At 40.0% G+C, this 14,576-nt stretch overlaps 1 protein-coding gene across 1 annotated transcript; it reads left to right on the forward strand.

Moving 5' to 3' along the window:
• Window positions 1-269: 269 nt before the first annotated feature.
• On the forward strand, window positions 270-5,569 carry LOC133885732 (uncharacterized). The gene is made up of 4 exons (XM_062325474.1): window positions 270-604; window positions 4,819-4,888; window positions 4,977-5,071; window positions 5,338-5,569. The coding sequence occupies exons 1-3, from the start codon at window positions 419-421 to the stop codon at window positions 5,030-5,032; spliced, it is 312 nt and encodes a 103-aa protein (XP_062181458.1). The 5' UTR covers window positions 270-418; the 3' UTR covers window positions 5,033-5,071; window positions 5,338-5,569.
• Window positions 5,570-14,576: the final 9,007 nt, after the last annotated feature.

The following is a 14,576-nucleotide window of genomic DNA, read 5'->3' on the forward strand; positions in this document are numbered from 1 at the left end:
ATACTATTTAATCGGGCGGTGTGATATGAATCAAGTCACTTTTTCGCGATAGGGTTGGAAAAAAATGCTGAGTCAGTGTGACATAATCAAACAACTTTTTATCTGTGTATGAGGGGAAAAAATCCCCATTATTATTGGTGTCCGGTTGGGTGTGCACGGCGGGGCGAGCAAACAGGCTCTTGGAAAACCGTGTGCCCAGGCAGGCTATCTGCCAACGCAGCATCCTCAGCCGGCAACTTGCAGAAAAAGGGCAGAACCCGAAGCCAGCCGCAATTTACACAAACGCCCCTCGCCTGCCGCCTATTTGTATTTTCCTCGCCTCGCGCCTCCCTCCCCTCCCCTTCCTTCCCCAACGCGGCGGCTGCGGCTCTCCCGAAGAAGGAACCGCCGACAAGGAGCCGCCGCCGCCGCAGGACGCATGGAGGGCGTCAACGGCTCCGGGGCGGAGTGCGAGCGGAAGCCGCTGTCGGAGGTGGTGGGCGACTGCGTGCAGCGCTGGTTCCAGGACGCGTTCAAGGAGGCGAAGCGCGGCGACACCGCCATGATGGTGCTCGTCGCGCAGATGTACCACTCCGGATACGGGGTCCCCAAGAGCGAGAACAAGGTACAACTTACAGGCGGCGCTCATGCCCAGCTCTCTTTGAGCTTCCTCTTCCTTGATTTGTCCTACTGAGATCGGGGAGTTTGATTTTTATCCGCTGGTCATGCGTGCATGCAGAGAGGATAACGATGGAGTTTCCCCCCGTTTGAACGATCTTTAGGTTGACGAACTATTGGGTGTTTTAGAGGGTTTGCTGGGTTGAATTTAGATTCAAGATGTCGTGGAGAACTACTGTATTAGCGTATTGTAGCAGAATATATTTTAGATTCGTAGGGGTCTGCTTCCTCCGATCCGGTCCCCGATATGAAATTTTGACTAGCAATATCTATAAAAAATATAGTATTTTAAATAGAAAGAGTTATATATTATGAAAGTATTTTTCATGATGAAATTTTGATCAACCTTATGTTGTCAATCTTTATGTGTTTTTTTAAAAAAATGATGGCCAAATATAAAACATAGTTTGACTTAGGACAATCCTAAATGGACTTATATTTGGGATCAAAGGGAGTAGTCATTTAGGACTTGAGATTCGTGGGAGAGTTATGAGTTAGAGAAAAGATTAAGGGTCCCCTGTTTCCTCTTCATTGGGGCGTGATGCAACATTGATGTTTTGCGTTCATGGTATGATCATATGCAAATGCAATTCGTGTTTCGTTTGAATCCATTAGTATGGTGCTTGTTTGCAGCTATGATGCTCTTATGAGGATCAACAAGCTTTTCTGGTTTCAGTCTGGTCAATTACCTTTTTTTCTAGGCTTTGCATGAAATCTGGTGATAAGAACATTTATTTCTCAGTTTCAATCAAAACTCGTGTTTCTTGGTGCTGCATAGTGCATAGCAAATGCCTGGACTTGACTTTCTTTTTTATTTGATGATATATTTTTCGTTTTCATGCGTAACTGCCTCTTTGCGCTTGCATCTTGTTCTTGTATCTAATTTCATGGAGCTTAAGATTGATTGACAGAAAATAATTTCTGTTCTCAGCTGTGTTATTAGTTTGGTTTTCCCGCTCTCGAGGACCAGCTTATAATGCTTTGCTTTGATGGCAATATGGAGTTAATTTGTTAGTACTGACCAATATCTTCTTTTTTCGGTGGAGATGTTGTTTAGGAAGTTTCTGTTGGGCGAAGAATTTGGCAATCCCATGCAACACATAGATCCGTCCTGGATAACTATCGCTTTTCGCAGCAATACTTGACTTGTTTACAAGCAAACAGGCAAAGGATTTTGACTGGCAACTTGGTGATCGCCGCTCGAACGATTTACGAGCAAATTGACAAAGAACTACTACCCGAATTACGGGGATTCGAAGTAGCAGTGAAGAACTACTTTAAAACTACCCTAAAGTGTAGAAAAGTAAAGTAGAACGAAAAGTAGATGCAATAGTTGTGATTGACTGAGTTGTTGCAATCGGCCTTCACCCTCTGAACTATATAGGGTGGCTTGGGTTTTGCCATTATAGAAATAGGACTCTCAACCCTCAAACCTACGCAAACACGTCATGTTCAGCCAAAAACATGGAAAGAATCTGAACGGATTTACGAATCTAACTTGATTCGGTTTCGAGCTGAACACCGGATGGTCCGGTGAGAACAAAAATGTTAACACCGGACCATCCGGCGAGTTCAATTGGCTGGAACCCTAGATTCTTTCCTAATATTCACCGGATGTTCCGACGTGTGAATTGTACTCATCGGAGTCTCTCGTCAGACTATATTTTCTAGACAGCAAAGTCTCTGCAAGAAATTGATTAACCTCACAGAATGGTCCGATGCTACCTCGGATAACACACCGGACTAATTTTTCTAGAGAGCAAACTTCTCTACACAAAATCGTCTTTACATTCACCGGAACATGCACCAGACTGATTTTTCCAAAGAGCAATTTTCTCTGAGAAATCGTTCATACGCTCATCGAGTAATCCGGCGTTCACTACATACCTCACCGGACTAATTCTTACAGCGAACATGTTTTCAGCAAGGATTAAGTTATGAGCACCGGATAGTCTAGTGTCCGTCGGATGTACCGCCGGACTAATTTGTCTAGAGAGTATGTTTTTGGCACAAACTTGAGCTACGTTGACCGGATAGTCTGGCGTTCCCTTCATGCCTCACCGGACTATTTTTCAGAGAGCATGATTTTTTTGGCAATAATTGACTTAACTCTCCGATAGCTACAAATTCTCCACACCGGACTATCCGATGTTCACAAAAAACCTGGGTCGTACCATTTTTTTTGCTATGAACAGTATCTAAGGTGAAATTGGTGACCAAAATATTCTCTTTCTTCTTTAGATATTGTCAACCACGTTCTTTACTTAATATTAAACATTAACATGTGAAACTTTTGATTTTTTCTTCCAAATCATATTGTTGTGCATGTTAGCCATTTGTACTCGTTTAAAATTTTCGTGGGTTTAGGATTATTCCTTTTCCAGAATAAGCATGATTTATTTACGTACATTGTGTTCTTCACTTGTGTTATTAATTTTGTTGGTAAGTTCTAAGGAAATAAGAAAAGGTAGTGGTAGAATACATTTGCTTTATCTATGGAAAATGCTTTATGCTTCTACGGTTCATAAATATATATACTTACATAGATTTAAAGCATATAGGGGGTTGCCAGGGTGATCTGCACCAACCCTTTAGTCACCATTGGTGATTTAAAAAAGGTGGATTTTCTTTTGGTGGACTATGTAAGCAAGTAGAAAGTTGCTGAGGCGGTGAACCTATCGTATTTTCCACCTAAGCAGTTTTGGTGTCGAAGTAAAAATTGTGCACGTCACACACATTCAGTTGGTGGTATGCCAAGTATCTATCTCAGCATGGTACAGAAATGGTTAAAAGTACGCGGGTGCTGGTTTTCAAGTGATTAACTGATGTTCACCCATTAGAGAATTTCATCTCAGTTTTATCAATCATATATCACTGTATATTCAGTGGAGACTGAGTTTTAAGATAATGCATTTGAGTGTTTAGTATGCTAGGATTACTAGGGTATTAAGATTTAGAAGCTTTGAGCTCCTTTGGGTCTATTGTTAAGCTCGCCTCCTTTTCCAGGTATACTATTATTCAATGAGTTATAGTAAGCCACGATATATTGGAAGTCCCATTAGATGGGGGAGTGAAACTTGCATACGAGCCTATGATCATGTGAGGACAGCCGTTAAAAAGGTGCTACTAGCTAGGTGGGCAGCGGAGTGGTGCCTAGTGCCTAATCACTGATTAGGGCTTAGCACCTAGGCCCTGCCTAGGTTGGATAGGCCACCGACTTTTGAAACAGTGTTTGAAGAGTTATTTTCTTCTGTTCGATCCTTAAGAGTTTCCTGAAGACCCAGTTAATGATAGTGTTTGCCTTAGGGAATTGCAGCAAGAACTACGTCTCTAGGTGCAGATTAGACAAATGATCCTTATTTATTTTTGTGTGTTTTGATCTGAACGTCTGTTCAGTTTTTTTTTGGTCAAAATTATGCAGAAGTGCATCAGCACTTCATGTGCACTAATGGAAAGTCCTTAGCTGTCAGTGCTTTAGTTTGCCTTATGAAAGTGCTGAAGCAGCCATGTTTCGGCTTTTGAACAACCGACATATTTGGGGTATCCGTAACATTTAATCATTAGCATGTGTGCTAGTGTTTTTGTAATTCATTCTTTTGCACTTTTAAACAGTTCATCACTGTTTGTGCTTTTGCGGAGCTTTGAGCCTCCTGGTAATTTTTGTTTTGAAATGTTGCTCGTGCTGGGCCTTGGGTATCTTTGAGTGTTATGGATTCAGGTGATACATTTGGCAATTCACAGCTGGGACTTAGGAGTACTTGTTTTTTTACATGATTGATGTTCAATCCTGCACAGGTGTTCTGAATTATCTTTTGACAGCACCACATTTTTTTGATGATCCAGTGTTATTCGGTCGTCTTCTCATACTTGGTGGAGTCTAGGTGTGTGCTTGCATAGTCCAGTATCCATAGGGTAAATTACAAATGCGAGTTCAACTTCACTGTTGAATCTGGTGATAGTTGAATATGGATATTCTGAGTTGAATTTCTGATATGCTTAAAGGTTTTTGTCTAGCCATATGATTTCGTGATAGTCTTTGAATTTTTGTTTCCCCTTTTTGTCTGACTGCATATGGTGTGCTCAAAGTTCTTGTCGTAAACTGCACCTTTAGCTATCCAAATATACATTCTGATTTTTCTCTCCATTTGTCACCTTTTTTAGGGAAGAGCATGGATGGAAAGGGCATCAAGATTCAGGTCTTCTGCTTGGAAGGTTGGCATGAAACGTCCAGGTATTCTTCAATAAAGTTTGGTGCTTCTGCTAGGCTGTGAACATCTTTGGTGTTGTTAATCATTTTTTCCTGCCTCCTTCAATTTCAGGATATAATGCTAGTGACTCTGATTCTGACGAGGCAAATGATGATGCCAACCAATAACACTCAGTTATGATCTGAGTTAGTTAGGAGAATTACAGGGTAAGAAGGTTTGATACATGCTGCTGCTCATTTTTTTCACAATTCGTGATGTTTCCCTAGGATATATTTTTCCTTGGTGTTGGGACTTAAGGAATCTCATTACTTGGTGCTGTATACATTTCTCACTGTGTTTGAATTGCCACTGAGCTTGCAGTGATTAGACCTGTCTTTCTTTGTACACAATGATATTCAGTGTACGTTACATACTCTCTAATACAGTGCAACTGAGGTTCCCAGGTGTTTAATGACTGAATTTCTATTTTCAGGTAATTATAAAGGTGGTGGTTTAACTAGTGTCAATCTCAGCAACGTGAGTGGGCTGGGATTGCTTTCGATTGGGAATCAGCCATGTTTCAGCATAAGAATTAACTCATTTGTTTTCATTTCCTTATCAAATCAACTTGAGTGGGCTGGGTTTGCTTCGGATTGGGAATCAGCTGAACAATATCGAACTATTCAATTTGGCAATGTTTGAATATATGGGTTCGTTCATTTTAATTCTTTTTTCATGTCCTTATCTAAGCAAGAATAGTTAGTTTAGAATAATCCTTTTTGTGGGTTCTTACGTGAAGTGTGCTTGAAGTTTCCAGTGCTTTTGAACGGTCCTGACTCGCCTTAGAGCTGTTTATAAGATTTATGGAGTTAGATGAAGTAGCCAAATGTTGGCAGTGTATTGCTGGTTTACAGCTAAATTCCAACATATTTCGTTAGTATATGTTAGTGAAGATTCAGCTGGAAATTGGAACGGCTGCGGTTATGATATCTGTAGAAACTAGAAATGGTTTGCCGTTGTACTCATTCCAGTCGTGCACGGTGACAAGTAGGACAATGAAATAAGTAATGGATTTGCTAAATTTGCTGGAGGAATTGTTCCAGCATGGAGAGAAAAAGAAATAGCCCTCATGCAGCGATCTTCCGGGAAGTGACAGAGGCTTTGGGGCCTGGTTGAGAAGAAAGGGGACAATAGAGGTACCCGACAACAGAGAGCGTGTCAAAGGATGGTATATAGCCTGCCTCTTTGTATAGAAGGCTATTCTAACGACGTGAATATAATCAACCTGAGGCGTTTTTCACCTGCGACGTTCTCGGGCACCACTCTCCTCCTAAAAGACGTTGTGACGTTTTTTTTTCCTCGTTCCACCCGTGGGGATTCTTATAGTGATAACTCTGTGATGGCGGTGCTAAAATGTTGTGTCCTTCTTAGAGGCGTCACATTGTAAATCCTTCACTACTTTCTGGTGGCCTTTGACCTCTTTGGTGCAGTTTTGGTTAGTTTTAGCGTCAGCTTCATTGACTTCTTCTGTAGGTTTACCCCTATATCCTCGACTATCAACAACTCTTCATCTGCTTTGACTCTTCTCAACATCGATTTGTTCCAATGCTTGCTCCTTCAAAGCGATGCGGTATCGACTTTGATGATAGGGAGGTGTGGCGTAGGAGCGACCGAGTTATTTGTAGCGGCGTGAGAGCAGGGTTCCACCGACCGAGTTATGTTGTAGCGGCGTGAGAGCAGGGCTCCACCGATCAAACTTAGGTGGCGCGGGAGCAGAGCTCTACCGATCGAGTTGTGAGAGAGACAGTCGTTTGGTTGGCTAGCACGCGAGTTGAGTTAGGTTGATCTTATCTGTTATCAGGTTGTGCTATTTTGGTGTGAGCATCGTTCTGTTTTTGAATTAAGGACATATTATTGTCTTGGGGTTGTTTATCGGTTTCTTGTAACCGTGTAGTTGTGAGATTTTTAGACTCGATTTTCCTTATAAACTAGATTAATTCTTCTCTTTATAAAGATTCCGACAATACTCTTACCGTCCTTTCGAAAATATAATCAACCTGATCAATAACCTTCCTAAGTCCTAACTGACAGATAAAATACAGAATAGCTAATCGTTATTGTATGAAACAAAAAAAGCAAGGAAATAGTAAATTAATTTGGATTAGGAAATAGTCCCAAATCCGTCACAAACCCATTGCCACAGTACCGAGGGTACTGTTATACTACAGTATCGTGCTTCAACGGTATCAATGGCCGCAACACTGTGCCCTTTGTGGCTAAAAAGACCGTCCTCGGCCTGTAAGGTGGCGTCCATGGATGGAGTCATGGTGGTAGGATGAGTGCTTCTGTAGCAGGCAGTGCGTCGTGGGAAGATGCGTACCACGGCATCGACGATGGTAGATGGTCAAAGCAGGGAGCCCTTAATGCTGCCCGACGTGTTGATGAAGCCGCTGCCGGCATGAGCCACCACCTCGGAGCAGAAGTCATGCCCTTGATGAAAAACTCTAAATTACCTTGATCATAATCCTCAGATGGGTCTAATTAAGAAAGAAAAGATTCTTGTTTCTGACGTAGGCTGCAGTGGCATTCAGTGCATCGAGCATCAGATATGCATCACCCAACAAACTAGAAATGTGGAATTAAAATTGTTCCTTCAGCTTTTTTTTTTCTAATTACTTATTAAATTGTAGTAAGTGTCATGTCGGAGGTCATGCAACGTTCACGGTACGGAGATAAAGATCCTAGTTGACTTCAAATGAATTAACAAAAAAACAGTGCAAAGGATAACCCGTTGAATTCACTTGCTTCGCAGCGTTATTCAAGCCTGATCCACTAACATTATTACAACGGGCAGCTTCATGTATCAGGAACAGTCCAATCAGGAAATGACACAACATTGTTTCCTCAATCTTGTTGATATCTGGTCATGAAGTTAGTTATTGCCAAGGTAGACGAGACAAGGGCAGCCTGTTGATAGATTAATGAATCGATTGGTACTCTTAATAACTAATTGCTCCAAGGAATCACTATCACGTCCATAACCTTGCTTCTTTGATCGACCAGCTGCATTTTTTATAGCTCAGAAGATATCATTCACAACTCCTGATCGTTACACATACATCGATGATATACGATAAGACTCGTCAATCAGCTGTTGTACTATTCTCTAAAAAAAAGTAAAAGATGTGCTGGTTAATTGATAAACTATACATCAAGTGTGAGCAGGATAGGAAGGAATCTGGAAACTTGGCAAGTGTCAATGTTCAGTTGGACTTCTGGAACAAGGACAGAAAACAAAATTATTCAGAGATAGGCATGCAGGGCTCAAAGAGGGCAAATAAGAAGTCTGTCAAACTCACAGTGAGAGCAAGAAGTAAAACAAATTATAGGCCCTGAAACAAGTGAGATCTTGATGACATAATACACATGATGTACAGTTATGCTCCAGTCTTTCAGATATCATCTTCATTTGTTAACTGCGGCACTGATTGAGAGAATACCGCAAGCAGAAATGCAGTAAGCCAGACGTTTGCAATGACGCTATCCATGTAACGTGCAGTACAGCCATCTGATTGTACAAAAGTTGGCTAGGTTGGTTCTGGCGAACACTTTAGTCGATTTCTTAGAAAAACGGTACCAACTACTCCTACCTAACCAATTATCTGAATAAACCACCATGTGCTGGTGGAATCGCATCCGATGAATTTAGTCAAGTGGGTCACTTTGATACATGTATACTCTTGGACTTCACAGAAAGACAACTTGAGGAGATATTTATGCTGAATTATCTGTGGACTAAAATATTACGTGGTTCTCATTCATCAATAATTTTTGTCCTGCTTCAATGTGCGTGAAGGGCATGCTTAGAAGTACTTAAATCAGCTTCAATTATCTACATATCACGTTGACCAACATTTGAAAAATAGCAAATCATTGATGCTGTCTAGTTCATTTTACAGATCATCTCCTGTGGTGACGAACTCCGTTCTATTTCATTTTTTGTTACCAAGAGTTGACTTTTCATGCATTACTTAATTGGCTGAACAATTAGTCCTTCTCATGTGAATAATATCCGAGAAATATTTTGTCAAAAAGAAAAACCAATACTCACTAGTTGACTGCACCCAATCTAACTCTAAGAATTTCTCAAGCACATTTTTGATACGTTTTCCTTTCTAGCCTACGTGCACACTTCATTTCTAGTATATGTAGAGATGAAAGGTTTATAAAAGTTGAAAATCTCGCTGAGCGTCTATTGTACTTGTTTTAAAAAGTATGTACCTTAGTTTTAAACTAGTTCACAAACTTCTTACCATGATGCTAATCCTTCCCTTAGCGCTTAGAGGTCTCGAGACTTTACAGAGTATGTTCTGCTATGAACTCTGTGCAAACCGAGCTAAAAAATAGCAAGGTGAATCAAATTGTTGCCTAGATACATTTCTCGAAGAGAAATGGTCTACAACTTGGTGATGGAAGCATAACATCTCTTTTCCAAAATATAAGGATACATTTAGCTAAACAATTTGTAATTGTCTTAAATTATTTTGACATGTCTACTCCTGGAGAGACCGTTTCATGTATAAGTTTCGTTATTACGGATCTTGAAGTTTACCATTTAGCGACATTTTGTTAACTCAATATAACCACCCAATATTTCTGGTTCTGTTATCATTATCTCTATGGACTCCTCATTTCCCTATCTTTCGGTTGTGATTGTGCTGCTCTTCGAGGCATCGAATATTACAAAATACAGAGTGGTAAGCTTTCATGTAGTACTTTGAATTAAAGGACAATAAAGAGTCTTGCCTAAAACATGTAGCCGGTGACAGGATTCACAAATTCGATAGACCCAGAAAACTGCTCGGGGTCGGTAACCGCGGTAATCGTATAGTAATTCTGTAAAATTTTGGTTTTCTCCTCCCTTTCATTTTTGCTCTCTGGATGGCTTGGTGATATGCTCTATGATGATCAAATGGAACACTGAAGTTGGGCTAGATGTCTAAGTGCAATAGGTGTTAAATCTATTTGTTCTCTGTAGCTGGATTGATACAGATTGCCCTGAAAGTAGTGGTATATTCCATTGTTCAGTCCCTGTGCTTATTATTGGTAGTCTATACATTGTCATTTAGGTTTGATTCCTGGACTAGGAGCTATTGTATTTGTTGATTCAATTAATCTTGTTTTGATTGAATTAAGGAAGAGCAGAAAAACCTTTGGTACTGCTATGATATTTTGCTACTCGGTTAGTGTTTGTTTCTCAAAAAGTAATCCTCTCCGTGTCAGCTTTTATGTCAACAACATTGTCCAAGAAAAAAGCTCAATTTCAGAGAATATTTTTTTTTCAGTTTTACATCTAGTTGTGATCTTAGCTTCTAACCCAGCTTGTGATGTGTCAAATGGACAATTAGAGAGAAGAATATTGTATTCCTAGGGCCAATTGTTATATTTATCTAAGAGCAATTTTATTCAATCATCCATATGCTGTTCAATTCATTATCATGCTTGAAGGGAGGTGGTTTTGCTTCTATACTTATGGCACTTACGTGTATGTTCATGTTCAGTGTATATGAATTACTTTGTTTCTTGATTTTTATATTCAGGTGATCCTCAAGTATATTTTGCAGTCACAAATGATGAAAGGAGATAAGTATTTACCATATATATGACTGCAAAGCTCGATTAGGATGATTACTACACATGCACCTTGCATGTCTTTTCACTATCCCAGTCGAGCTTGCAGTCGTATATAATTATCTCTATAATCTGATGCAGATCAATTAAATAATAGACTCTTTGTTAGATGGTGGTTGCATATGATGCTGGTGACTAATTTTTATTTTTGTTTGTTACTTTTCTTCTTACACCCTAATGTATAGATACTGATGCTATGCTTATTTTAGTACTAATCAATGCATTGTCATGATGAGTTTGTATGAAAAGCACTGTCCAGTATATCATTTTTGCATATTCTCTAAAATTTAGGACTGCTATGACGTGGTATGTTGTTCATCGTGGACGGCAAAGTGAAGTGTTCTCCAGTTGGGAGGAATGCTACGCATAAGTTAATGGATTCATGGAGCATGTTACAAAGGATACAAGTCCAAACATAAAGCTGTTGCGGCATAAAATAGTCAAGTCACTCAAACCGAGCTAAAACTAGCTAACTTCGAAAATAAGAAGAAGTATGATTTTACGTATAAAGATGTCATAATCCTAGTTCTAGTTGTAATCATAATTATTTTACTATGTAAAATGATGTGACTTATAAGATCAATATGTCAATTATCAGTACCTTTATGCCTATTTTGCTACATAAGATGTGACTTTTTTTTGTTAAATGTGATTCTAGCGTACTCAATTACAATAGTGTGTGTGTATGCATTCTATCTATCGACTCCTTTAAAGTTATCTCACTCTTTCGACAGTCTCTCTCCCTCCCTTGTTGGCTTTATCTCTATCTCCCTCCTTTCTCAGCTCTCTATATGTAGAATATTCAACTGCTCATCGTCATCGTATGCAGAACTTCCAGGAAGAGATGGCACCACCAACTACCGATCTGCCCTAGGTGCCAGAAGAAGATGTAGTGCCACTGTCAAACATTGAAGAAGATAGCCCGAGGCACTACCTCAATCTGTAACAAACAAACGCCTGTGGAGGCAATGAAAGGATCGAATGGCCGAAAGGGGGGGGGGGTGAATTGGGTAATTAAAAAACTTATACCGAAAACTAGAACAAAAGCAACTTAAGCCTGGAAGAAAGGAAATGCGCTACACGAACAAAGTAGGAGAAGGCAACTAAACAAGCAAGCAAAGACACTAAGAAAACGCGAAATTTAAAGCTTGCAAGAATGTAAATGCTCAAATTAAATCGCGGAATAGTGAAGAGATGGACAAGAGAACACCAGATTTTTCCTGAGGTATCGAGGAGTTAGCACTCTCCCCAGTCCTTGTTGGAGCATCCACCAAGGATATCGCTCCCCCTTAAATCACCAAGACTCAAGTTCATGATTGCCACTTCTCCATCTTCGAATTGGCAAGCATCAAACCAAGTACAAAACTCTTCCCGGGTTTCCACAAGAACTCCAAGAGCTCACCGAGAGCACCACCAATCACCAAGACTGGCTAGGTGTTGCCAACCACTGAGAGTAACAAGCTAATAGCTTCACTCGACCAAAATCAAGCCTAGACTATAGTTAGATGCACACTTGTTACTCTCTAAACACTAATAATGTCCTGAATCTTCAATTAGGGATTTGAAAATCAACTCAAGTGCTCTCTCTTACTTCTTGATGACACACACAATGTATGAGTTTCTCTGGATCGCTTACACGGGAAATGAAACCAAATGGAGGGGTATTAATAGGCTAGAAATCCAAATTATAGCCGTTACCTAACCACCAACTTTTCTGTTAACACCAGATGATTCGGTGATTACCATCTCACACACACCGGACAATCCAGTGAGTACAGACTCCAAGCCACACTGTGCCAGCTGTCATTAGCCGTTGATCCTCCGGTGTACTCATCCGGTGAATACTGAAGTCACACTGGACAATCCGGTTAGAAGAACCAGGCCAAAACACCAGTTGCAACCTCTCTGCAAGAATTAGTCTGGTGATCCTTCTATGCATGCATCGGACCATCTGGTGAGTGAAGCCTCTTCTGAACCTCTCTACAACATTGCTCCGGTGAGTAGAGCTTCATTTTTCTGCACTTTGAATTTGCCTTTGCAAGAAATAGTCCGGTGAACCCCCTCTTTCCATCACCAGATAATCCAGTGAGTTCAACTTGAATTTTCCTAGGAAATTTCACTTCGGTTGAAAAAACTCCGATGCTTTCACTGGTGTAACACCAGACTATCCGGTGAAACACTTTGAAAAATTTAGGACATGTGTCACCAAGAAAATGCTCCGATGCGAAGACCTTCTTTATTACTGGACCATTTGGTGAACTCAATGCCTCCCTGAGTTGAGAAACGAAATTTATCCGGTGAGTTTACCTTTCACATGACCGGACTATCCGGTGAAGTAAACATCTCCGAGCTCGTCCAATTCAAACTTCTTTGAGCTCTAACTTCTCGACATCTGTACCATGGGCTTCTCTGAGCTACCTAGTGCTAAAATTTCACAAGTGTGCATCAAACCAAGTCTAGATTCAACTAGATCAAGCTACTACTCTTAGCCCCTCTTTATAGTACGATCAAAAGACTAAGAAAGAAAACATATACAACTCTAAGTGTCCTTCATCTCCTTTGTGACACTTAGAACTAGAAGATCCTTAATCTTGATGCACATCTCCTTTGATAGTCCATATAATCAACTTAGGGACTAATTTGAACTAAAAATTTTATACCATTCAAAACAAATTTGTTAGTCACAATGATACGGTTGTCATTAATTACCGAAACACTTACCACTTATATAGGGGCCTAGATGCTACAGGCGATGAGGTAATTCATAAGTAGATGAATGTGTCTATTCTGCATATTATCGTATAGGTTCTCAATAGTTTTTTCGCTAATACGTAGATGCTTGATGCTCCGGAGGGTCATGATAATGAGCAATCCTAGGAGCAGCATCGTGTCTGAGGTCTCTTGAAGATGCCTATATGGGCGACTTGTGATCACAGAGCTCTCACTAGTAGAGGAGTCAATTGCACTTGAGAGAGTTCTAGGGTCATACAAGTCAGTCTGTGGGATTGCTGTTAAGGATCATGTGCCCATCAACTACAGATTGTGGATCGGCGAACGAGGTGATCCGCATGTGGTTCCTGATTCGATCAAGAACGATATCTTGTGGCCCAAGATATTAGAGAAGTTCGACTTCCCTGATAACTAATGAAGGTTCCTTTATTATTGATTTACATTAAATATATCTCGTTGTATACATATATTGAGTGAGAGAGAGACGGAGAGATTGAGGAGAGAGGGAGGATAGAGAGGATAGAGAGGGAGGATAGGGCCTGAGTAGAGGGGGGAGGCACAATATTGTCAGTTGAAGGTTTTAGCTGGCAGTGATACCTTGAGAGTAACTGCCGGCTGAAACCACGAGCCGATATCTAAGGTATTATTGCTAGCTGAATTCTTCAATCGGCAGTGATAACTTTTTTCACTGTCGGTCTACGGAGCCGATAATGATAGTTTTTGACTATCACTATTTATTATTCACTGTCAACTTCAAAACTGGCACTAAGAGAGTTTTAAAGCCGACAATTATATACTATCATGTATTAATGGATGTATCTAAATCTGAAAGGGAGAGGAAAAAAACTTACGCTTACCACTGTCAGCAACCAGCTCATGCGACAGGCCACTTGTTTGACAATAATATACTACAGCTCAAACCTCAAAATAATATCATAATTCATTCGTCGGCCACTTTAATGTTTTTTTCGTGGGTGGAGGCGGACGATCCTGATATATCAACTACCAGGTGGATAGGTGTAGACCATGTTTTCAGCACGCTAAAGATAAGCACATACAAAATACATGCTCCCTCCGTTGCAAGTCGTATTTTATTTTTAAAAAATCAGTAAAAGTAAACTTTGATTATTAAATTCTTTTATAATATATTATCAATTGCTACAAAATTAATATCATATTAAATATATTTTGAAATATAAATTTAGTAAAATAATTTTTGTGTATTAAACATATATATAATTTAATTAATTATCGTTAAAACTTATGCTGTTTGATTTTTTTTCAAAGCAAAATACGCTTGAACGAAGGGAG

Source organism: Phragmites australis, chromosome 11, assembly GCF_958298935.1.
Source record: "Phragmites australis chromosome 11, lpPhrAust1.1, whole genome shotgun sequence".
NCBI lineage: Eukaryota > Viridiplantae > Streptophyta > Magnoliopsida > Poales > Poaceae > Phragmites > Phragmites australis.

Bases quoted from the DNA above. Each gene is read 5' to 3' on its own strand.
- LOC133885732 (XM_062325474.1), top strand. From the start codon at position 419: ATGGAGGGCGTCAACGGCTCCGGGGCGGAGTGCGAGCGGAAGCCGCTG. The intron at 605-4,818 runs GTACAACTTACA...CACCTTTTTTAG, and splicing joins TCCCCAAGAGCGAGAACAAG to GGAAGAGCATGGATGGAAAG. The intron at 4,889-4,976 runs GTATTCTTCAAT...CTTCAATTTCAG, and splicing joins GGTTGGCATGAAACGTCCAG to GATATAATGCTAGTGACTCT.